This window comes from Rhyacophila brunnea, unplaced genomic scaffold, assembly GCF_057557595.1.
Source record: "Rhyacophila brunnea isolate RB1 unplaced genomic scaffold, BYU_Rbru_1.0 scaffold_22, whole genome shotgun sequence".
In the NCBI taxonomy this organism is placed as follows: domain Eukaryota; kingdom Metazoa; phylum Arthropoda; class Insecta; order Trichoptera; family Rhyacophilidae; genus Rhyacophila; species Rhyacophila brunnea.
In genome coordinates, this window is record NW_028232882.1 from 34,324,092 (window position 1) to 34,351,623 (window position 27,532).

At 33.0% G+C, this 27,532-nt stretch overlaps 1 protein-coding gene and 1 non-coding gene across 2 annotated transcripts in view; both read right to left on the reverse strand.

Annotated features, from left to right (window-relative positions):
• Positions 1-2,299: 2,299 nt before the first annotated feature.
• The window catches only part of stet (rhomboid serine protease stem cell tumor), a 531,037-nt gene continuing 505,804 nt past the window's right edge, over positions 2,300-27,532 (reverse strand). Inside the window, exons 7-9 of the mRNA XM_085949521.1 lie at positions 16,018-16,160; positions 8,460-8,728; positions 2,300-8,313 (exon numbers count right to left, since the gene is read on the reverse strand). Coding sequence (XP_085805647.1) covers positions 7,997-8,313; positions 8,460-8,728; positions 16,018-16,160 — 729 coding nt within the window. The 3' untranslated portion in view covers positions 2,300-7,996. The remainder of the gene's footprint in view (positions 8,314-8,459; positions 8,729-16,017; positions 16,161-27,532) is intronic.
• Positions 11,872-11,988, reverse strand: LOC147070489 (U5 spliceosomal RNA). The gene has a single exon (XR_015071056.1). It is a non-coding gene; the product is annotated as a U5 spliceosomal RNA (small nuclear RNA).

A 27,532-nucleotide genomic window follows, 5' to 3' on the forward strand; every position in this document is an offset into this window, starting at 1 on the left:
CACTTCATTTTTTTTTCTATTGATAATCGTCATTACTATTACAAGACCCGGCAATGTTTTATTAAACAGGCAACAAAAGTGGAGGTTATATATTTGTTTTTAACTGGTAATGATTGTTAGGGCTTGTCTACATGTCGCGTATCTCGCCGCGAGTGTATGTTGACACATCAATAAGGTCACATGTACCTAGACCGCGCGTGACAGTCGTCAAGGCGCGAGTGCGTGTGGACGGCTCAATGGGGTTACATGTACCTGGAATGCGCGCGAGTCACTGGGTCTCTCACCTTACTATGTATGAAACACACATTGGAAAGAGTTTTGTTAGACACGTGATTCAAATCTACAACTACGACTTAATAAACGTGCACTCTTCCACTGCTCCACAGTGAACACACAATGTCAAAATAATTGTTGAAAAAGTCAGAATTCTATATAGAGTAGTAAATTTGAATTTAGTTTATGTTTCTAATAATTTTGATGTAACCATGTCCACAAAAGAGATTTTGTATAGCGAGTGATGGGTGTTTGTATTTATGAATAAAGTGTAATAATATACGTTTTTCAGGAACGTATTTCAATGTTGGATATTGAATATTGTGAGAAACATGAATAGTGATGTATACGTTATGTTATTTAAGAAATATTTGAGGATGTTAATGACTCACACGAATGTTCGATTCGTTGTTAAATTAAAAAAAGTACACTTAAAGATACAATAATTAATTGACTAAAAATATTACATTATTATGTATTAATTAATATAAACATGTTGTGAAGATAGGTTTGAATTTATACAAGATTATACAGTTTTAGTTCAATAATAATTAATTATTCTAAAACAAAATAATGAAAAAAGTTAATCATTTTTGCCAAATTGAAAACGTTCTATTAAACAGTTTTCAAAAGCATTATAATAGGAAATAATATACATTGTATATTTCTTCAGTCTTTGGTGTAACAACATTTTGATATTAATCTAATTTGTTAGTAATGTAAACTTGTTAAAGGTATGTATTTTAATTATGAAAACAATAATTATCGGTCGTAAAAATCATGGTTAAATTTTATCAATTCGCAATTATATTTTGTTTACTGTAAATAAACTAAAAAAAAACTATACTTTAATGAATTCATTTGGAATGCTGCATAGGCCATGACACACGGCAACGCAAGGCTTTATTGATTCCAAATGTATATAATATTTAGAATCAAGTTTGATTTGCGTTGTTTTGAAGATTTCTCGACTCTAAAGCTGCATTTAGACCAAGCGAGCGAATGTTTGTTCTTCCCCCATTCCAGCAAAAGTATTATGCTCGGTCAAAAAAAAGCGAGAGAATTTCACTGGAGTGGGGGAAGAACAAGCATTCCCTCGCTTGGTCTAAAAGCGGCTTAACATGATAATACAACTTCATTTGATTCATTGTCATGTAAGACAGTATTCTGATAAAAAAGTAAATTGATACATACAATAATACAGTGTATTTAGTAGAAACAATTAGGTTTATTTAACTATAACGAAATGGGACGACTTAATATCTATATAAATGAAACTAGTTCCACTGTTTTGGTATTATTGAATTAAAGCAATTACATGTTTTAATAATAAGCATATTGTAAAATAAGCCTTGTGAAATCAGTGCATTTAATTTAATATATAGACGGATGAATCTTATAAAATATTTACAAGAACAGTAGAAACGGTGTTAACTGTTATTTCGTATTGATACTGAATTACAAAAACTATACAATAATTATCAATGACAAAAACTGACATATGAAAATAGAAAATATTACTAAATTATATTAAAGAAGTGTTAAGCAGACTTCCCTTTTAATTATTTGGTGTTTATTAGTAAAAGAGTCATATTATTATAATATTTAACTATTTACCCAGTGAATTACAATAATTATAATGAAAAAATTGTGACATTAAAGGCTGAAATTTCATTATTTATTTAGTATAATAACATGTTAATTTACAAAACATTTTTTTACAAAAAAAATTATCCTAAATTTTTATCATTAGAATATCTAACTCACTCATAATATTTTTATCAATAAACTTCTAAGTATTTATTTACATTATACATATTATTGGGCAGCATTAGCAGAAGACAAAAATTATACATAATTTATAAAGTTTTTTTTTTATTAATAGACAATCACATCACATACATAAAGAATTTCATAGAGTAGAGAAGAAATAAAATTATATTGTTTTTGAATGTAAGTAGGTACCTAAACCTTTTTAAAAAAGGAATTATATTCAGATTATAGTTTGGTTATATTGTGTTTATTTCTCCATGAAAGTAATTTTAGGACAAGTGAAAAGCAGTAAGTTATAAGAAATTAATTCTCTTTTACAAAAAAATAAATAAATGTAAATTATTAATCACGACGAGAAAACAGATTTGAGAATAATTAAATCAAAATTGAACAGGTATTAGACAAAAAAATACGAATTACAATTTATTGGAATGACATATTATTATTTTAGCATTAAGTTAAATTGTGTAATTATGATATTTTTTTTTTTATTATTCGGTGAAATTGTTCGTTCGTTTATTTAATATCGTTTGACAGGTTGTGTTTTAGAGGTGCCTTATTGCGAATAATTCGATTTATTTATAATGGGAAAATAAATGAAAATATTACATTCATAACACTTGAGCATTCCGACCATCCGACAAGACAATTTTTACTAATTCATTAATTATTCTTTAACGTACATACGTACATGCTAGAGTAAATTTTAATTTAGTGAAAAATAGAGATTATTCACTCTTCAATATCGCAATAGTCATCCGTAAGACACTTCAAATTCATTACGTTTATATCTAGCTAATCACTAATAAGCATTTAATAGTATTAGTAGATATCTGAACTAGTGTTGGATTATCAAAAAAATACATTTTTTTAAACTTTAAGTCCAGGTTAAAACCTTAGGTGGGTTCCACATACAAACTCGACACAACTGCAACACTTCGACTCAAGTTGATGTAACAAATATCTGTTTTTTGTCTAATGTACAATGACTATGTTTTTTGACGTTTTGATCATTAAAATATGTCTGTATATACAGGAGTCAATGCAATTTTTTTGAGATTACGTTGGTGTTGAGTCGAATGTCTATGCGCAGACCACCAGGTTGAACATTGATAGCTAAGTGCAATTTATTTAACACTAGCTAACGTATCGTTTATTTTGGACAAATTTAATATCTCATTATTATTGGTACGTGTGAATTATCAAAATAGATTTATGGGAGAAAATTACATTGTTCTGTGGTCGTGTCATAGGTACTTTTTTCTATCGAGTAAAGTGTAGTTTTAATCTCATAATATAACAGACTAATTTTATTTTATTTTTTTAATCACGATTGCGACATTTGCCTGGACCTTTCGGTGCTATAATGTTATTGATACTCTATAATAATAGACAATTTTCAATATAATAGACAAAAAAAAATATCATGCCAAATGTGACAAGATAATAATTTTACTAAACAAAATATTTAATTTCCTTTCATTGTGTTTGAGATATCAGTACAATATCAAACAATGATTCAATACAATATTACAATAAAAAAAACCACACGGAATGTTATATTTATATAGTTTTCAATATAATATAAATAATAGTATATTGACATAAAAACCTTTGACAGTCTTTGCTTACCATATTCCCTTAATGGAAAAATTGAAAGGGGATCGGTAGTTTTGCTATTTGGCGTAGGCCCTTAAGTCTTTGATTATCTTTAACACTACCTTATCACTGTGTTGTGTTAACTCATCAATTATTCTTGGCGGAAAGATATTGTATCAATTAAAATAAAACACAATATATATCGCGAGTGGAGAACTACAAGGTTCTAAGTGTTTGTCCTTGACGAAACAAAAGTAACAATGTGGTAGCTTAGAATACTACTTCATTGTTGAGTTTGTTTTTTCAAGGACGAACACTTAGAACCTTGTAGTATTAGGCTCGCGATATGTTGTACTTATTTCACATTTTACAGACCATACATAGGGGCGTATGTCCCTAAGATATGCACCTACTTATATGAGGCCTAATTACAACAACTTAGATTGCGTCGCCTACGCCTACAGTATCCATCAGTGGCGAAGAGTGGAGGTGGGCTGATAAGATCCACCATAAATAGTGCACACTAAACTTTGTTTGACTGACAGTCATAAGTATTTGTTTCATTTAACTAATACTATTTACAGATGATGTTAGTTAGTTTTTTAAAATTCAAATAAACCCTGCGAAATAGTCAAAATATTTTATAGATAGAATAATATTTTTTATCTATTACAGTTTGATTAGACAGGGATTAATGAATTAAAAAAAATAACCAACAACATGATGTGTAAAAATATGTATTTCTGATTCGACAAAAACAATTAAGTATGAATGAAAAAGTGTGTACAACTTTGTCGGATCACTCAAAATATATCAAAGCTATTATGGTTTGTTTTAGGCAGGATTTAATTGATTTTCAAAAACTAACCAACACCATCTGTCAATTGTAGTCTTAGTTCAATTAAACCTATTATGTATGACTAACAAAGTTTAATGTGCAATATTTATGCTGGATCTTAACAGCCTACCTCCACCCTTCGCCACTGGTATCCATACATAATAATACGTCATATAGCAGGTAGTAAATCTACGGAAAAAAGGCGGTGGCTACGAATGAAACCATTTAAATTACGGTCAAGACACACCTAAGTTGAGCTAAATTAGCAACTCTAGATGGTGTTTATTGCCAAGTTAATCCAGATGGTTCTGGATCGTGCAGTTAGTTTCATGTCTTCAATAAATGAGAAGCTCGGGAGCAAATAATGTTAAGTGATAAGTGTTCGAACTGAGGTACAGGCTACTGATCATCCAAATAAATCAAGTTTCATATTTTTCTCAAGAACCAAATTGGATGAAATAATAATTGAATATCAAGAGAAAAATATAACATGATTTAAAAAAAAATTGAGTAAGTAACACATATCTCTGCTCTAACATTTGTCATTTGACATTATTTACTCATGAGTCTGTCAAAATTGTTCATTAAATAATCATTAGAGAAGAGTCGATACTGAACGTTTTCATTGTAAAAAAAATATTTTTTCCATTTCCACACATTTTTAAATAGTATGAAATTATTGATCTGTAATACACATTTAATATTTGTATGAAAATAACTAGCGCCACACTTTGGAGAAATAATAAAGATCCAAAAGTTAAAATGTTTTTCCTGAAATTGAACATTGCTGTTCTTATGCTACTAGGCCTACTTATGCATGCCAAAAGTTGGTAAGTCAATAATTTAGGTATTTAGAGTTAACAGCAGATGTGTCTATATATAAATATGTACTTATGCCAGAAAAAACTTCAAGGTCATCCGATATATAGAACACGCACATAAAACACAAAGAAATTAGCAGTATGTCCGATTTTAGAGGGCATGAAAAACTTCAAATTGCAATAATTATTTCACAACATGATTTCGAGACTTACCAACTATTCGCAGTAACCCCACGATATATACTATGATTACTGTATAAGTTTGTACTGTTGTATTTTTCAAGACAATTGATCATACCCTGCCAAGAAGATATAACAAATCGTCACTGTTCTGGCAGAAGACACTAATTCGAAAAAATGACATATTGAGTTAGTTATACCAAAATGTTGCTTATTTCAAACTTTACCATCTGGAAACCTTCTTAATAAATAAACAGTCTTTATTTTAAAGTCATCCTTTTTACGATTACTTAATAAACTCACATGATAGACCATGGGCCCTATGTTAGAACTTGCGAGTGCAAGCCGCTTGGTCGACATGACGTCATATGACATCAATGTGACGTACTACCGGAGTGATAATAGCATTCGAGAAAATAACGCTGGCCAGACAGTGGCGTTATTCATTGTCACCATACACATATAGGTGTTTCATCATAATAATATCTATGGTGAGCACTGTGTGCTGGGCGGCATGCCTCGAGCGTGTATTGGCTGACGTCACAATTACGTCATGTCGTCGACGTGTTACGACACGCGAGTCGATAGTTAGGAAATCGCGGTGCATTTCAAACATTTTAACAACTTCAAAGTCAAATTACTCAAAACTAGTATTCTCCAGTTAGTGTGTTCTGCCAGAACAGAGCCGAAATATTTATCATTATTTTAATTATGTGAAATAAGTACTTAATTATACTGTTTTATTTAAATCAATATTCATTGATATATTTTTACGTTAGGTGACTCTTTATTAATTTGATCTTAAATAACTTTTGATAAGTGATATTGGTTAAACTTCAATTCGTTTATCAAAAGTCTTTAGCACAACAAGAGAAAGGTGTGGAGTTGCAGAAGTGGACAGAGCTTCATGCCCATCCACAGATACAACTTACTGTTAAAAATAATCAAAGACTAACTCTGTTCCTTCATTAATTTAATCTACTTAAAAATTAAGAGTATATGAGGAACTTTAGTGCAACTTACAATTAAATCAATATGTAAACACATTGTTACCATCAGAATATTATGTATACATCAACCGTGAGCCTTGTATTCTTCATCACTTCACATTTCAATATACACCAGTCGATAAAAATACAAGACTTGCTGGAAATTGAACTGCATAATCGCCATGACGACGTAAATGTCACCAGTTAAATTAATTGAGTATGTGCCGTTTTCAAAAAAATATGATTTGAAAACCGACGAGGGGCGACACGCCCGTAAAAAAAATATCACCGATTGGTCGACTCGTTGCCAACGAAGATGCAGTTTGTAACAATAATTAATTATTAAGGTATTTGGATATTTTCAAAACCATGCAAACACTTCAGATTTATTTGATAATATTTAGCAGTGACCGATTTATATGCAGACAACTAAAGCATTTTATATGATGCGCACTGCAAAGAACTCTTTTTTTTGTCATCACATCTTGAAGTTTGGTAAGGTGATGTGCATATTTTCATTTTTGAAACCATCTATGTTCTATATCGTCAAATCACCTATGCCCAAATAACTAGCAACAAAACTATGTATATACAAAAAAAAACACAAGAATTAAAAAAATAAATAATGCTGATAGCAGTTTAATTTTTCTGGTCTGTCCAGGCTCTCACTCGCTGTTAAGTCTAATAGTAAGTACACGCGCACGTTCTTGCTTGATGGTTTTACGCTCATTCCAACATGTCTCACCGTGTGTAACATCTGGCTCGATCGTTTTTTGTTCGACATCGAACAAATTGCGGTATCCGAAAAAGATTGAAGGTACGTAATTCTTGCTCAATGTAATTTGAGTGAGGGAGTGAGGACGCACCGGCAAGGCTCATGTGGCCTCGCTCTCACTCGTGGTCGAAGTCGCGACGGTGGCCTCACAGCGTCTTGTGTCGAGTTGCTCGACTGTGTGGACGCAATGACGAGCATGCTTCCAAGTCAACATGCTCGATCGAGTAAAACCGTCGAGCAAGAACGTACGTGGGTACTAGGCTTAAGAGCTGATAAGGTTTACCACTATTTTTTTGTATTATTAGATGATGTAAATTCAAATTATTCATGAAATTGCATTCGCTTTGTTTTGGTAATTATGGACATAGGAGGTTTGAATAGTGAAGTTAAGATATAACATTTGCTGTTAAAAATAATGCAATATTGATAATGGACTTAAGACGTTTATTGAGTCTTAACCATCTTAATATTACCATCTTCAATCCATTAGAAAAATCACAAAAAATTGTATACATTTCTTCTAGCTATTTTAACAATAAGGTATGTAGAAAACAGTCCTAGGACCAAAACAAAAAAATCTCAAAAACCACATGGCAGTAAATCAAACAATGTATAACAAAAAAAAATTAATATCTGCAAATCTTCTTCAGGTCAAAGTCATAACAGAACACTTTTAAACTGACAAAGAAGTCCATCACTAGCCGTAGAACAGAAACTTGCGGCACCGAGGTAACACGGAATAAGTCTTTTAGAAGCCGTACCCCAGATAGGCCTTCCTGTCTGCGTGCGCCATGTCGTCCGGAGGGGGTGCCGGGATTGGAGGAACGGGCTCTGCCCCCATGAGATTGTAGAGTATCGCGAACAGCGTGCACGCCGCGTAAACGCCGAGCGCCGCCCACCACAACAGTCTTTCTCGGAGCCGCTGCTCGAAGTTCTTGAGGACTAAGAGACCTATCGTGAGGCCGGCTAGGGCCCCCGTTAAGTGGGCCACGTAGGACACGGGGGGTCCTGCACCGCCTTCTGCTGCGTAGCGAGAGTAGATCGCGAAGCCAACGTCGCATGATGCTGGAAAAGAAGAACAATTTCTTTAATAATTATGTAAACGAGTGTTACAATATTCCATCCAGAATCAATCAAATTAGGGTGCCACCATGATGGAGCAGTCGAGGGTTAGTAATATAAAATTCATACAAATATTTCAAGTAACTCACCGAAAACGAAGACAGCCAGCAATCTGACAGCGCCACACTGCATTGTGTGATAATTGAGCAGGACATTGCTGAGGTGCGCCGCTAGTAACGCGTACACGCCTCCTGATGCCCCTGCCAGGCAGACAGTTGGGTCGCACACGGACGTACCCAGCGACCCTGCCGCTACTCCGGCCAGGTACACGGCAGCCGCTCGACCTCCCCCGTGAACCATCTCCAGGGGGAGACCCACCGCCGTTTGAACAGACAAGTTGAAGCCTAGATGGAGCCAGCTGGAATCGAGAAGATCATTATTTAACACGTGAATTTTGAGATAGAAACAGACTGATTGGTCAGTCCGATATTTGTTTTTAATGAGTAAAAATTTGATTACATAGTATTATAGTTCATAATGGGTTATACAGATCCGCACCATGGCCCGTTCCATTGGAATTGAGTCATGAAAATGTAAAAAGTATCTATTTACATTCAGTTGTAATATAGGTAATTAAGTTTAATTAGGGTTAACGCTAACCATACCTATGTATATTTCGTTGACCAGCTTAATAGCGCCTGTACAAGTGCATGGATTTACTGGCAGCAATAGTGCGTATTTTAAACTATCGTGACAATAACTGTTCTCATTCTTCAAGAGTAAGCGAGACGTGATGTCATTTATTTGACAGGTAGTGAAAATCGGTTAACCTCAAAATGAGTATAGTTCGACTTTTCACCGGCAGGTTCGCCACTATTGTTCTACTGCGCAGGCGTAGATCGAAAAAATCTCTACTGTCGCATGAAAATTTAGAAGCTTCCAAAATATTTTGATTCATACATGCAACGTTGCAACTGCAGGATAATACATTTTCATGTTGTGGCTGCGATAAGACAACTGTAAATCCATGCACGTGTAAACAGGGTATAAGTAAAAGTCATTTTTAAATTAACCGTGAGGAGACTACGGCCTCATTGTATTAGTATTAGAGCAAACGTGGAGATGTTTTAATAGATATTTTTTTACAAAATGTATGTTACATTCAACCAAATAGTAGAAATAAAATTCATCAGTTTTATCACTAAATGACAATTATTAATGAATCATTGACCTATCAATTTTTATTTTCATTTTCTTTGGTTCATTACTAACATACTAGAATTATTATTTATAGAACCAACCCTTCTAAAAAACAAACCCTACTTGCAGAGGTAATATTTTTTATGACTCTCACAGTGACTAAGAAAAGTTCCCCTTTTAAATATATTTTTTTAATAGAAAAGGGTAAAATAATGATAAATTATTAGCAGGGCTTATCATTTCATCACACATATAAGCCGAACTCTGCCAAATTAGGGACATGATTAGTCACCATAACTATTTCTAAGGGTGTTGAGTTTTAAATATTAATTCTCACTTTAACCCTTCATTTTGTGTGAGAGGAGTGAATTATTAATCTTTTCTCATAAAAAGTATCAAAATATATGTTATCTAGGACAAATAAATTGATTTGAAAGCGTTATAATATATTAGAATAGGTACTATAATAGTAGTATTTAATATGATCATTCTGCATTACAACACTTGATAGCGATTCCAGAAAGTTTTTAATATAAATGCCCGCCTGCTGTTGTGATGTTTTGGTTTGGTGTAAGTATTATAAGGTAAGGTTGTGAGTACACGATGACTGAGTACTAATGTGTCAGTTTATAATGTCGTGGGTCCCGGGATCGAATCCCGGGTCTGGCAAAAAAACTACACGTTGTATTTCGATGTGTCTTTGGATCCAGAGTATGGACCTAATTGAGTAAGTGGCTAACATGCATTTCTCGGAAAAAAAATATCTGTAATTGGAGGCCTATAATATTATGATCTGGATCTTATGAAGAGGACTGGAGAAAGATGGGGAGGGTTGGAGACTGGAGAGGAGCAGCCAGAGAAAGGAGCGTGTGGAGGACAATTGTAGAGGAGGCCAAATCCCGCCCCGGGATGTAGTGCCGAGAAAGAAGAAGAAGAAGAATATTATGATCTTCTTAGGATTGAACATAGTAGGTACTTAATAAAAATAAAACGCTTATTTTCGAATTTTACGTGATTGTTATCAAAGCTATGTACTTAGTGAGTATTATGAAAGGTTTTTTTTATTTCAATTAAATTTGCTACGAATTCATATGCAATGCGGAATGGCTTGCAGTCATTGACATATGTAATACAATACTTACAGCTGATATAACTAATTTGCCCTTTTCAGCTTCACTTTCGCAATATTACATTATGGGTCCGTTTTAATTGAATAAGGTTTTTCTTTGACACCTTTTGATTGGAATAGTTACCTACCTAGTACCTATGTAATATTTTGTAGAATACCTATTTACAACATAAATAAAGCAAGCACATAAACAAAAAAGGGGGACTGTGTATTTTACGAATTAGTCAAAAATAGCATTTTAAGTTGTTAAAAAAATGTCCTTCATAACTCCCCTATAATAATAATATCCTTAGGAAATAAAAAGCGCGTAAAAACCGGCGGCAAAAATTAAAAACAGCTTTCGGATACATTATGATTTTATGCATCTAATTTTTATGTACTATGGGGCTGCATTATGCTTTCATTTTTTTTTTGAAACTTATTTTTAGACTGTCCCCGAAATATCGGTAATAAAGAATGAGGGCTATTTTTTTAACGTCAACATAACTTCAGAATCTTAAATTATTTGAATGTAATGTTTGTATGGAACATGCTGGGTTGAACTTTGTGGACATTTCCTGTTTCAAAGTAACAAAATATAATTATAAAAACCACATTTTGTAGTTAAATTTAATAATCAAATTATATTGTAATAACAATATTATTATTATAAATTAAATACAAAAGGTATCAACAATAATAATTGCTATCTGATTTCTAGGTATTTTAACTATATTCAATATTGATTTAATAACTACAATCAGTGTTAGGCCTCTGTTCAAAGTGGGATTAAATTACAGATACAGAGCCTCCAAAGCTTTAGTATTTGGGGAAAAAATATAGTACGTGTTGCCATCTTTTTCTATGCTGATTATAGGACGACAAAGGCATATAAATTATAGTATTTCTGAAAAATATATAGTACAGCAACATTTTTCGTCTTATCCTTTAAAATTATAGTATTTTGGTATAAAATTATAGTACTGTACTACAATTATAGTACGGTTGGCATCACTGATCGTACAATACCTGTTTGTATCGTACCATACATTACCATTACATAGTCGCCGGTACGCGGACCAAAATTATAGTAACAAAGAGAAGAGAATCTAAAATTATTATAGTACTACCGGTCGGCAACACTGAGAGCCAGGTCCAAATAGTTTTCCAGAATGCACGGAAACCAGAGCTTTTTTTTCCAAATGAAGTGCGAACACTACGAACCATGAAAGCGATGTAATTTGGACTTTTAGTTCCCGCCAGAGGCAGGATTCGAAAAATTGGTTATAGACTCATTTGAGTGCTCCCCTCCACGGAAATCTTTAGTAAAAGGCGAAAGATTTATACGTATTGAAGGGAAACCAGAGTAACGACTGTGGAACATTCCTAAGACTATGTAACACGGCTGCCACTTTACGAATGCGCGATCAACGCGTTGTGTCTCTACTGACATCTAGCGGCGAAATTGAAAAACGTTTGTAATCAAAAAAAAAAAAAAAAAAATTTTAGGAATAAAAATTATTTTCTCTACATATTATATGATTATGTGTATAATTATATTAAAATGACATTATTAAGTATTTTGTTTTTATAGGAATAGTGCATTAATTATAATATTAATTATAATCTATAATCTAAGATTATGAGCGTCGTACAAAAGAATAATTTTATTTTCTTTCCTGACCAAATATTGAATGTACCTACATAATAATAATATTACCTATCTAGGTACTTTTTTTTACCTAATTATTGTTTGAACATTATTCATTTAAGGATTCTAAATATTTTTATTGCTTCATTTATTAGATCAAAAAACGCATACATACGTTATATTAAATTTGTGGTAGTAATAAGGACTCACAGAATAGAACAGAACAGGAAATGTTATTTCAATGAAAAGATTATTTTTCTTTCCCCTTTCTTTGGTATGTCGTGCACTTCCTCAATAATTTGTCTAATGCGACCGAGCGCATCTCGGGAAGAAAAGAATGTCAACTCTAAACTTAAAATAAAAAGATAAATAACTACAGAGCTTATAATACTAATACCTATTTATTTCACAAGTCAAATCCCAGATTAGAATAATTTCGATTATTGTTCTGCGGTACACGAGAAGATGTTTTGTGGGGCCGTACTGTAAGGAAAAGGTAAGGAAAACAGAGGCATTTTTATTGAATTGCTCCTAAAATTACAGAAAGGTAGGTGACAAAAAGATCTTTAGATCACCGGAACATTATTTTTGTTATTTGTCATGTTCTCTTCAAAGTGGAGCATATCAGGGTCTTCAAACAATGGGAGTTTTAATTAAATTTGAATAAGACATAAAGGTTGGGTCCCTGCACTGAATTAAACACACAAAAAAACATGCATTTATTTGTCCAGCCGTGGGTTCTAACTAGCAAATTGTTTGCTTATTTGTTAACTTTTAAAAAATGTGAACTTTCTCGATCAGAAAAGAACGTAAAAAATATTTATTCGTATTTATTAAAAGTATGATTTGTGTTATTATTATAAATATATTATGTTCCTGATCGAAAGCCAGTCATGTTTTGCATTTTTTTAAATATCCTTCGGGTGGAATCACGTTAAACACCCATTTCGGGAAAAATACAGTTATAACTGACCTGTTATCTCACCAAACTCACTCAGAAGATAACAAGCTATTACTAAAATTACGTATGTAGGGTCTTAACCAAAGTAAAGTTAGCCCAGTCGCACATTGAAAACTGAGCGCAACATGCAACTTTATTATGTGCGTATAGGCAAGGCTGAGTGAGGACAGTGACGTCATACGGCATGCCAAAATGAATGACGAAGTGCGACATTCCAGAATTATACCTACGCTGCATGTCGGTGAAAATAGTTGCATGTGACTCCAGCTGTTTTTTTTAAACTAAAATAATGCATTCCACCAATGTGCGGAGCTCCATTTGGCAACGTGTGTTTTGTGAACAACGATGACGTCACATCGATGTATTATACATATTGTAGACGAGACGAGCTTAGGTGTGCGAGCCGGCTTACAACGTAACACAACATGTGAACAGCTCTACAGAGGCAAGCGTCAATCAGTGGAATTACTACCAAATTCAGTCAGATTCTATAGGAAAGTCAAGTAACATCGATTGGTAGTGAAAATTAATTATATAATATAATTATTAAAAAACTACGAAGGAAACCCTCAGACGAACACACACACAAAAAATCTCCACGTGTATTAATTTAAGTTGGCGCTGTTTATTTAAAAAAATGTCTCTAAGGAGTTACGCCGGAAAAACAATCAAAGAACTCAGTATGCGAAGACAATTAATTTTGGTTTCTAATATAAAAGGAGAGGATGATTTGAAGACGTGTAAGACTTTAAGGTGTTAGTTGGATAAATAAGTAATGCAATAATTTTCGAGTTAGAAAAAAGCGTGACAAGAAAAATATAATGTTTATGCAGTAGGGACAGTTCCTTGACAAGTAGCAAATGGGGTCGCAAGTTAAAATAATCACCCACTGTCGTTCCTGTAGTGTACGACTACAAAAGAACTTTGGATTAAAATAGGGCCAATTAGACATTCGGTTAGACCGACCCGCTGTTGTGACTTGATTTCTACAGTGGATACGAAAAGTTTTCTGTCTTACAGCAAGTGAGAATGATTGGAAACGTCACTTCTCGACATGTGTTAGATTGAATCAGAATAAGAACCACGCACACTTCAGTGCACGACAATTAAAGTTTTAGGGGGTTATTCCCAGGATCATAGTTCCTATATCCTAAATCGGCACCACGTGCCAAAATGTTTGACCGCCCCCCTACCTATCGCGAAGATTAAGGGCAGTGTGATGTCCTACAGTAGTGTAGCCCAAATGGTATTCCGCGAGGTAAAATTAAGGGAATTCCATGTATTTTTATATCGATTTTTTGTATTTTTAAATAAACCCACTTGAATTATTAAATTATCCGCTCTCGGCATCATATTGTGCCATCTCCTTTTGTGGTGGCTAAGTAACATGCAAACCTTCGCCATTTATTAGTCAGGTAATGCATAAAAACACACGTGTATTATCATTTAATTATATCAATCAAAATATTACATCAAATTGTATCGCACAGCCGTGTATTTTAAAACTTTAATATCCTTTGTGGAAAATAGCACCGCAGGCGACCTTTTTTACTATTAGAAAAAAATGTGGTGTATGTTTACCTCACTAACTGGTCGACCAGCCACACAGGGTCCCGTGGGGACCATGCCTGAGATATAGTCATTGCGTAACTATTCATATATGTACTTACCTCTGTATCTACCTCGTTCCAAACGTTTCAAACAAGAAATAAAATACGTAATTTAGAACTACTGTTTTGTTTTTTTCATTTATAGATTATAGAAATAACTAAGCATGGATATCAATTCTAGAAGTTAACTTCACTGTTAAGGGGGAGACGCATGCCAGCAGAGAACCTAGCGGAAATATACGAAGCTTGCAATTTGAGATTTTTTTTTATAATTTACAATTTCAACTGTATTATTTAATAAATATGTATCCGAAAACATTAAAAAGATTTTTTATTTTTTTTTAAACTTAAAGATAAACTTACAATTGTAAAAAAATGTAATAAAATGTGAATTCGTTGCAGGGTCAAATCTTATTATTGCATTATATTTTATGGTCATAATTATCATTAAAATTTAGTTTATTAAGTTTTAGATTTTATGTGGTGTAGATTTTTGACTAATTCATCGTTTTAATATTTTTTATATATATTTTAAAAAACGTCGATTTTTATAAAAATATAAATGTGTATAACTTGAAATCCTTTTTATTTATATCAACTCGAGCTTCAATATTGTGACCATGCCTAAAATAAAATTTGATATAAATAAAAAGGATTTCAAGTTATACACATTTATATTTTTTTTAAAATCGATGTTTTTTAAAATATATATAAAAAATATTAAAACGATGAATTAGTCAAAAATCTACACCACATAAAATCTAAAACTTAATACTACTCGTAAACTAAATTTTAATAAATATGGCCATAAAATATAATGTAATAATAAGATTTGACCCTGCAACGAATTCACATTTTATTACATTTTTTTACAATTGCCAGTTTATCTTTAAATTAAAAAAAAAAATAAAAAATCTTTTTAGTGTTTTCAGATACATATTTATTAATTACTACAGTTGAAATTATAAATTATAAAAAAAAATCTCAAATTGCAAGCTTCGTATTTTTCCGTTAGGTGCCTCTTTTCGCCTCTGATAGTATAAGCATCCCCCTTAAGCGGATTTTACCACATGCGCGCGCACATCATTGCAGTAAGTAGGAACCAAAATAAAGAAGAGATATGAAATTTATCAAAACGCGCGCAGGATATCGTTAAAGAATAAGGCGGAAGACTTACCCTGCATGAAGGAACATGTACGTGAAGAATCTCCAGACTTCTGCCTTCTTGTCTGGTCTGTAGATGAATATGGAGTCGATGGGAACTGGGCCAGCTAAGGCCGCATGGCCATTCGTCACCGTGTAGTAGGTGAAGAATCCAAGCTAGAAATAAGAAGAAAGATACGAAATTAATATCAGACAATAATTAACAATAACACCGTGGTATTGTTACGTCATTTGAACGAAAGAATATTGTACCGAAACCATCAGACCGGTTGACAAACGAGAGAAAGCATCTTAAACAGAATGGAATTTTCATCATCAAGTTCTATTCTGACGTTGTACGAATTGAAAAAAACGTGGTGTGTATTAATTGATAAATTATTTTTAATTACTGTCAAATTAATTGACAATTCCTGTGAATTCATTAAATCGGACAACATTGTTGTCAAACAAATGCCATATCTCAAATACATATGAAAACATATTTTTCTAAATTCGTACAAATTACCGCGTGGATGAAGAGCTGATTGATGAAATTTAATGTCCAACCGAGCTTCAATATTGGCCATACCTAAATAAGATTTCATATAAATAAAAACGATTTCAAGTGATACCTACATATTTATAGTTTTATAGAAATCGATGTTTTTTTTTTAAATAAATATAAAAAATATTAAAACTATGAATTAGTCAAAAATATCTTAGGTACAGCACAGAAAACTTATAAACTAAATTTTTATAATAAATATGACCATAAAATATAAATCTAATAATAAGATGGAAATTGGAGAGAAAAATTATCAAAAAAAAAAATGTCTCAAATTGCAAGCTTCGTATTTTTTCCGCTAGGTGCCTCTGGTAGGTCATTATAACTACAAATTATCTAAAGCAGATATTAATTAACGTTTGATATTTTATTTTGGCAGTATTTGCCCTAAATTACGTAAAAAGTAGCCAGTTAGAAGGCTATGTATCTCTGTTTAACATTAAATGAAAAAAAAACACTGCTTTTGGCCGCATTCGTCCAATATGTACCTTCATACACCTTGCGCATATGAACGGGTTGGGTCTGCCAGTACACACATTAATTTAATCTATGAAAGGCTATCTATACGTCAGATTTGTTTTGTTATTGAATATGTAAAATAAGTAATAATAGAATTTTATAATAGACGTATATTTTGATTTGTAGATAATCACTGCGACCTGATAAATGAGATTTAGGTACACCCAGTCACATTGGTCAGGTATTTCAATAAGATAATGGATTTTTAAATCAGCCGACATGCGATCGTAAATTTTCCAATGACCTGATATGTACGATTGTGCAATACTAAACTATGATTAGAATTGAGGTTAGATATATTATACTCTTTGAATGTGCCTTCGCATGAATTTTATATTTTAAATATATATTTGGCAAGTACCTACTTGATAATATAAGTATACCATAATAAAAGTGTGCAGTGTGGCCATGCAACAGCTGATGTGACAAACGGCTTAAAATCAATTATTACAATAGTGAAAATTAGATATGCCATCAATCTATTGAAATTTGCGATGTATAATATTGTAGTAAAGACACTAGGTATGCCGTTTTATAAAATGAGTTTGTAGTCGGAAGATACCAAGATTTATTTATAAAACGAGAATATGTTGCTAATACAAATAACTATGACCGGGATAATTAATTATATACTTATACTTATTTTATTTTTCCTCAACAGCTCAAAATAGTTTTACAACTTAGCGTAACTTTGACCAGACAATCGTCATTCACCCCAAGGAACGAAAAGAATAAAAATTATTTAGGTGAATGGAATATCGTTTCATCTTCTTATTCGTCAGTACCCCATAACTGAGGATCGTGACCCGGATAATTTGACTGCTGGACAACATTCTCAAAGGGTTTCTCAGGGTATCCCAGTTTTCTCGGCACGCTAGGCCTGGAAGACCCGTGGCACCCATGAATTGGTGCAAGCATCGTGTCTAAAAGATGAAAGCGCGCATGACACAAACGCGAAATAATGATAAAAAATTATAACCATTAGGCCACGCTTATTTGCTTGTGTACTATTTGCTACTATTTGCTTGCCACTTGTGTGTACCCGTAGTTATAGCTGCAGGTCAGATGTTCATTCCTAGACTCAAAGTTCGGAGTATCTGGGTATGTGGTATGTACCCGGAACAGTGCGGGGTAAACGCGGAAGTCACTAGATTTTGTTAATCCCACTTTATCCAACCGCCATAAAAATCAATAATAAATTATAATGAATATTTTTTCGAATTGGACCCCCCCCCCAATACCACTTTTCTGTGTCACCATGTTTTTTTATACTTAAGACGGTACTTCAGTGAAACGGCAAATAATTTTCAACTATTGGTGCGACGAAATTTCGGACTGGCTGGCAATCGGAGATCGAATGTCAAGCTGTGAACACATAAATTTGTTTTGTGATGGCGACGGGGGAATTAATTCTTAAATCGACTTAAAAACGTTATCCATTTACTTGAAAAAGAAAACATGTCAATGAATAAATTATTATTATTAGTAATAGAACAATAAACATAACATTAAATGGACGCATGTTGACTTTTTATGACAAATTATGTTTTGTTCTGCACGCGTCATTTGCACAATCCTCGCGTCGCGTAGTCACGATCGTTTTAGACCGTGCCCCAGCTGAAGTATAGCCTTAAAAGAGATGCGTGTAAGTAGTTTGTTGTATAATGTATTGGCTACAGTAAATTTATACTATTACAGCTATTGTTATATCTCCCCTTTACTTAACCTTATTTATTGATTGAGTTTACTAAGATAATGATTAGTCCATTTTCGCACAGCAATATGTGCATCACTAGTGCATTTCTAAATCAATCATTACTCAAAGACTCCGCTGCGATTTCAATGCAGTGGTTTGAGAAATCGATCAATGTGCTGCCGGATATAATATTGTTCTACGCCTGCACAGGTGAGCGTTTGCTACGGATCAGCGTAGAGGTGCGGTGTCAACCGTAGATGCCGTCGCGACGCTCGTCACTTTCGGCGCCGAAATATTTTCGCGCGGGATAACTCAAATGGTAATTACACATATTTAAACAAAAACGTATCTTGTCAGATTCTCTTTAAACAAATACGCATTTTATCGTCATTAAAATATATTCAAGTACTTTGTAGATAATATGTAAATAAGAGCTAATTTAATACTAATTTAATAAAGAGCTAATAAATACCTAAATAACAAAATATTGTTTTTAAATAAAAACCAGTTTACACATAACCTTAATATGTTATCCAGATATATAAAAACTTAAAGAAATGTTAGATTAGATAATACATAAATATGTAAGTATCTATACTAAAATATAGATTAAATGGCCGATCACCAATGTGTCATTGTAGTAGATGTGAATTGTTTATTTGGTTATTACATCATAGTCAATTTAACATAATAAACCTACTTAAACTATTTTTTTAAATTATTATGTTAATAAAAAAGAACTTGTTTTATGTAGATATGATTAAATAATATATACCTATTATATTTATATTTATTTAATGTTTTCTAGTATGGCGGCCGCCAAATCTTAGGGGTACATTGGTACGACCGCGTTACAAACACCCAAACACCCGAGTGCGTGAGCGGACACAGCGCCTTCGGTGATTGAGGTAATCACGAAGATACGTTTTACGTGGCTGGGACGTCATGTGTTCCGGATGACGCCAAAGAGTGCGAGACTTCGTACCCTTGTGACACAGTCTCAAGGCTTTCGTCGTCGTGGCCAGCCCTCCTTCACCCTGCAGCGATGCTACAAAAGCGATCTACGTGCTGCAGGTCTGGAATGGCGGGAGACGCAAGAGTTGGCGATGTATCGAGGGAGCCGTACAAAAAAAAATTATTCAAGTAACAACAGCTACTATAGTTACAGAGGAAAGTCCGTCGGACCAGCTTAATGGATGGCAGCCAGCAGTTAGTTCAATACTTGACATGTAATATTCATAATATACTAAAAAAAACATTTATGCTTTCGGAATTCTTTAATCTTAATTGCAGTACAATTTTATTATGCAACGATGGAAAATCGTGTAGTGCACCTAACTGCATTTCGCAACACTCTTAATTGTATGCATTTGTGACACTATGTATTAATTCAATACTATCTATCCAAATCGCACAGAAATGCAAAGAATCCAGCACACAGAAGCGTGCACAAAAACAATATGCACAATTATTGTTATTTTGCAACTGACAATGGCATTCGTTTGTACTATATTTTATGCAGTCTAAATTATTCTATCTACACTTTCAACACCTGAACCGGTACACAATCTAATTGTTTAGATCTGAGCTTTCATATTGTTTAATGCAAAATATCGTACATTCCACAGACAAGGCTTCATTTCATTGTAGTTACATATCTCATCCAAAATATTTTAGCAATATCACCAGGGTTTTAATAAAACGAGTTTGGACTATATCTAGATAATGGATTCATATTAACTGTTTGCGTTAGTATATTTGATGGCGATTCCAATAGACACATTCTTTTTACATTCTAATGGATTTAAGTTTTGTACTATTCTATTTGAGTCGTTTTTTGCGACCAGGGTTTCGCCTTTCGGCATCTTCAGGCGCTGTGTATACTCATCAAAACACACACTGACGACGAACACTATTAACTCTAATTTATATATTTAATTAACTATTTCTTTTATTCATCGAATAATTCACATGACTTTAAGAATGTACCATTCTAATTATTGAACATACATAATTCTGAAAAAATATAACCAATAGAAAAATCTTTTTTGAAAAAGTAAGACACCCGGCAGGAATCGAACCTGCGTATCTTGGGTATCGCGCCCTGTGCATTACCACTATGCTACGACTGCCATTGCGACACAATTTAACTATTGGCCTTTTTAATACCTGCTCATAAGCGCTCTCCTAATTGAGTTACGGTAGGCGATCGGTTTTTGTATTCTGAATTAAAGTATTTATTACTTTAATTACTAACCGATGTCACGGATCACTCCAATATTTTATGTTGTAACTTACAAGATTTTAAGAAAATTCTCTTTCTGGTAAAAAAGCTCACGGCGAACGGTGTTACGGTGAATTGTTTTACGCACAATTTACATGTATACAGTATGTAAATATCCTAATAACGAAGCTACATATTTAAAAATTGTGTCATATCGTCGATATAGGATTGGTTTGTCGAATATCCGTTTATGTCTAAAACGACCTTTTAATGCAGAATGAATTTTTGTATCTAAATGGACCAGAACCATCCTTTTCTTTAAATTACATTGTAATGAATACAGCATTCATATGCTGTAAAAACAACAACTTAAATACTTCCATGTATGTAAATATAGGATAATTAAATTTTTGGTCTCCTGAATATTTGACATTTGGTCTATTCGACAAACCAATCCTACAGCGACGATATTGTAATGCTTTTTAGCCAATTAATATTCTTATTATATTATATTGATTATCATTCCCTTTACTACGTATTGGAGAAAACAATACTTAGGTTTCATAAATAAATATGTCTCGCAGCTCCATTTATGTATGCGAGGTTATCTGTCAGGTTTATCTCGAGCCTCAACTGATATGAATGCATTCCAACTAATGGCAGGTAGGCCACTAATTAATAGCATTGTCAGGTGAACCGCGAGCGTTGGTCGGCCTATCAATCCATTAAACAACACACACGTATACATAGTAAGTTCATAATGCAATTGTGAAAGTATGTACATGTATGCAGTTTATTGTACTGAAGTTATAAATTTTATTTTAATTGCCGCAAAATAACTGTATCAGCACGTTGTTTCAAATTTAATTTCTAGTTCTTAGTTAATAATGTAATATTTTTTAACCCATAGACAAAAAAATCAAGATAATTGATATTATGATTACTCTCGTTCATTTGTCATATCCAATATCAGATCTCAGCGTCATATTTTCTCTGACACTACTAAATTAATAGGGATATATTGTTGAGCTCAAATCAGATTCTTTATTTGAAATGTTCCCTTGAATGAGAAGGGCTAAAACTAGTTAGTTTGAGTCAGGTCTTACTTTATTCCAAATGTAACCGTTTATAATCTCCAATTGGCAGTGACGTCCTTAGATAAAATGCCGCCCTAGGCATCGCCAAAATGCCGCCTAATTTTTTTATAGATTATTTTTATCATCCTTCAATATCTAAGAAACGTGTTGTATGGATCATTACTAACGAAATATCAGACTAATTATTCGCAATTTTGGACGTGTCGTTTTTGGTCACCAAGGACGTCGAAGGTCAACGGAAGTAAACTAGGTATCGCGAATCCGACAAAACCAGTGAGTTGAATTTTTTAATGGAAAGACATTTTCGTTATTACTATGTTTAGGCCCCCAAGCGACGCTCAATCTGCCTACCCCCAAGGGACGTCACTACATCTATACCTACTTCAATAAACAATATTACGCGTCCGCGGTTTCAGACACATTTAAAAATATACCTGACAACTTTCAAATCTCGCGAATGACTGGCAAAAATATTTGGGTAAATTAATTAGGTAAATACTTATGTACCAATGTACCTACCTATAATTCGCACATCTGCACGTGTCATTGCTGGTCATTAAGGACGTGACGTCCCGACAGAAAAATTACAGTCCTGTTAAATCTTTTATGTTAATTAATACAGTTTGTTTCCAACCAGTGAGCTGATTTTTTTAATGGAAAGATATTTCCGTTATTACTAAGTTAAGGTACCTATTTCTATATATATCTAATGATTCTCCTCGATTTGCCGCCCTTCGAGTAACTGCCGCCCCCAAGCGACGCTCAATCTGCCTACCCCCACGGGACGTCACTGCCAATTGGAGATTTTAATTGGATATATTTGGAATCATGTAACACCTGAAGTCAACGCACGCAAAATGCAGTGTCGTGTGTCTGATGCATAAGATGTAGAAGTTGAGACCTCTTTAAATGCAACATGATGTGATCAAAATATGACTTCTTAGTATTTACTTCATTAATAATAATTATTATAATATCACATGATGGCCGAGCGGTAGCGTGTTGGCTATAATGTCGTGAGTAATTTTTCAATGTTTATTTGAACTAAGTGTATGGACCTCGTATTGCCAAAATCAATATATTTACCACCTGTAGTGGAGATGTCATGGCTGCATCAATGCAGTTTTTGTCGAGCGCATTTTAACGGAACCCATATTGAATATAATGCAAAACACTACATATCCGCCAGAGTTTGTTCGGTTTGTTCTTATAAATTTCACGGATTACGTGGGTACAGGTTAGTTTAGGTGTGTAAATTCGCAAGTCATTATTATTTAGTATATTTTGCGAAATAGGAAATTGAAATTTTTCCCTCAACTAGAAAATCGTAATAAAAGTTTTTTGCAAGTAGGTAGGTACTGTTTTAATTTCCGGTGAAATTCAATTGAAAACATAATGGCAAGGTTGAACAATTTTTATTTCGTTGAAAAAAACACATTGTTCTTGTAAATCACAATGAATACATTATAACTAGGTACATAATATATTGGTAATACCGAGAAGTTTATAATATACAATAATATGCTATTATTTTAAAAATAAAGTTTTGGGGTTAAACTAAAAGGGTAGCCCCTTCGTGGAAAAAGGTATAATCATACATTTCGATAAAAAAAATTAGTTAAAAATTTTAATTTGTTCATTTTTTCAATTATTCAAAATGTTTGTTCCATTTTAAAATAATATATATAATATAATGCAGTGGCGAAGACTCCATACTAGGCAATTATTTAAAGCCTACATATACTTAATTACTTTATTATTTCATGTTCTATAAAAATAATTTATTTTGCCAGCGACAGATGTCGTATATGTAGTAATGTATTACAGTATTACACAGTTTGCAAAACAATCTGCAAATGTAAATATTTATAAATATACCACAGCGCGCCATCTATCTTGACGTAAATAAATTTCGGATTATGTGTGATAAAATTCTGAATTTTTTTCGTATGGACTTTACGTCTCGTAATCTTAGCAAGTCTGTTAATTTGTATGAAATAAGGTAAGCTCCTATCGCAGAGCCTAAAACATTCGCGCATAATATTGTTGTCACGACTGCGTCCTTGAGACCCTGCGACTTTGTCCAAAATCATAAATAATTAGATAATTAAAAAAAATATTTCAACGGCGTTTAATCGAATATTAATAAATAAGTGTAGATTGTTTTTAAAAATAAAAATAAATTTTATCTAATGATTCTCGATGGGTATAAATGTTTTGAAAAATACGTAATTCAAACACATCGCTCATTTTTATGTCGTCAATGAGTTTTTGAAGTTTCATTGAATTAGTGTGTCGTTGTGTAAACCTGTTCATTAGTAGTAAATATCGTACTATTCTCGTAAGTATACCTGACAAATGTGCTCTTTTTATCAGATCTCCATAGCCTACTTCTTTCCTAAAGTCACCCTTCGCCACTGATATAATGTACATAGTGGTTTGGAAATACGGGATATTTGAAAGTACATATATTATCCCTTTTCTTCCCCTATTTCATATTACGTTTATTACCTACATTGTTCGGTGAAATTATGTTATTACCAATGTATACCTTTACGGATTTGATGTAATTTTCTACGTTACGAAAAAAATACGTGAATGCATTTTCATTAAAAGAAACATATTTTATTGCAGTGTAGAAAATGTGTCAAAGGGAAAATAATAACATGCAATTTTTTCAATTTCAAATAATATTACACTCAATTCAAAGTACGATTTCTTTGATATATTAAGACAGATATTTTGCTTTGTAATCTCAAAGAAAATTTATTTAATCACTTAATATATTAAACATTTAGGAAAAGTTTTCTTTTACCTATTTACACTAACGTTTTGTAACGTTTGTAATAATTATAGGCCAACGTATTCTTTTTATGCACAGAAAATTAACCCGTCAAATAAAACAAAATCAATCCAAATTTCGATTAAGTTAATATAATCGTAAAATAGTTTTATATGTTATTAATGGGATATATCGATTACGGGTTATTTCTTTCTGTATTAAATATTTCAGTTATAGAGTGCTTTTATTTATTTTGAACGGAAAACTATGTACCTATGTATTAAATGCGATTGATTTTGAAAAACTATAATAAATGCTAATTCATGTAACTTTCGAGCACTTTCTATATATATAGAATTGTAGAAAATTCTCATCAATATTACAGTCATTAATAAAATAAAATATTTAATAATCAGCACAGATATCATAATCATCTAATCTAAGTTTTTTGTTAGGTTAAATTTTCGTCTACTTCCTTCCTATTTAGGTACCCATAGACTTACTATAAAACTGACTTTTTTGTTCAATTATAATTCTTGGCCGGCGATTTCCAGATATAAATTTTATTGGATGTCGTCAATGGACTTTTAGAGATAATGGAACGTAATTATTGCGTTAACCCGCCTTGTCGTTTCGTGCATGTAGCGATAGAAAGGTAAGAGCTCGGGCAGGGAATGGGATCGTCCTAGAATAACATAATAATGTTGTGTCAAGAAAAATCGAGTTGTATGTCAAAAATTATTTAATGTATCTTATAGAAATACCACATTAGTGTGACATTTGATAGTTTTGACAGAGAATAAGTCATAGTCGGAACGCCGCTGAGCGAGAGAAAGCGATGCAATAGTTGGGAATCTAAACCGTCACAATCATCGCCCCCACATCCTGAAGCGGGCTCCCCTACCTATCGCTTATGATAAAGGCAGTCTTACTCTACAGTAGCGTTTTCCAAATGGTGAACGCGGTAAAATTAATGTGTATATTTAGTGTTTTTTTGTATTCTTTTGAAAATAGCGCCACAGGCGAGTTTTTTTTTATTAGTGAAGAAAAAATGTGATGTGTGTTTATGTCACTTATCTAGTCGATTCGCCTCACCGGGCCGGGCCCCCAGGTTAGGGCCCTGTCAGCCCCCCCTTGTACATAATTTGTAATTAGTAAAAAATTGCATCAATGCATGTTTAGGGTTAAATTGCTCCACCATACTCTATACGCAAGGAATTAAAAGACAGGTCAGAATCAATAGTATTTCTTTTGCTTTCATCGTGTATTTTGAGATAACCAATACTGCGACGACTTATCTCATTTTAGAATGTTATAACGTTATATCTAAAAATCACATTTTTTTACTTGCCCCTCTCTTCATTGACACCACATATATATTATCAAGAATCTTATGTGAGTGCTGTATTTTTATAAGTATACGATTAAGATATCCGTGAAAATATTTTTCTGAAAGAATACTAGAACACTAAAGCGTTTATTTTTTCCGGTCGGCTGGCTGGCCCGCAGACAAATTTACGCGGGAAACGTCCATTTTGTGTAAACAAAACAAACATTATCAGATTAAATCTATTAACAAAATACTGAAATAGACCAAATAGAAAAAGAAGCACCGCTGGTCTGGAAACTCAAAAATTATGTTAATGGAACGGATGGCTCTGTGGTCCACTATTTTTGGGTGACTCTATACCTATGTAAGTATCACATAGTAGATATTATGTTTAATCATAATCACATATGTAATATAATTTATGTAGAATTTTAATTACCATAAAAATTATAATTAAGTAAGTTTGATGGACTACATTTATTATATTTGTATCCGTTTATGGGGGGGTTGGACCCCAAACCCTTCTCTCCCTTGTATTTGCGCCTGCGTAGAAGGAATTTGTTATTCCCAATGACATTAATATGGACGAAGTCCTTACCCAAAGTTTTCGGGTCTGCCGAATGGCATAATCTGTTCTAACGCCATTACAATAAAGGTGATATTGCTACAAATTCCCGATGCGTGATATCGCATAATGGAAATTGCGTGACGTCTACCTATACATGTGCAAATGTCGCTATGCGCGAATTTACTTGCTAGCTACTGTACTGAGCGCGTTGTCCATTAATAATGTCATTGGTTATTCCATAGATAGGTAAGTAATGAAATTACAACGTAAGAGATTGGTGCATTTTCATTTTTATCTCGAAATGGATAGTTTAACGAACCAGAACGCTCGATCATTTTCCGGAAACACTAAAATTTGCAGTTCATGAAAAAGGGTTAAGATTTTTTATTCCTTACCAAAGGTATCTAATCTAATCTATCCATGGAAATTGTTAAAATAAATAAAAAATAATTTTATTACCTACTACAAACATGTAATTCATTGTTACGAGTTTTTCTTTTACTTCGAGCTTTATATTAATAGTATTTCACAAAATATTTACCTATTTGGGTACAAAAAAAAAACATTTTCTTTTCCGGTGAATTTCGAAAGAACAGTTTCATGCGTGATCGATTCTCGGAAAACTCTCAGTAGGTAGAAACACTTTACGAGTACTTGAATTACTATTTTTGATACTTTATTAATGAAAGCTGCTAACGCGATAAAAGGGGTTCGTTAAACGGAAAACATACGCCGGCGTCACGTGTGCCGCACGTGCGACTTATGACA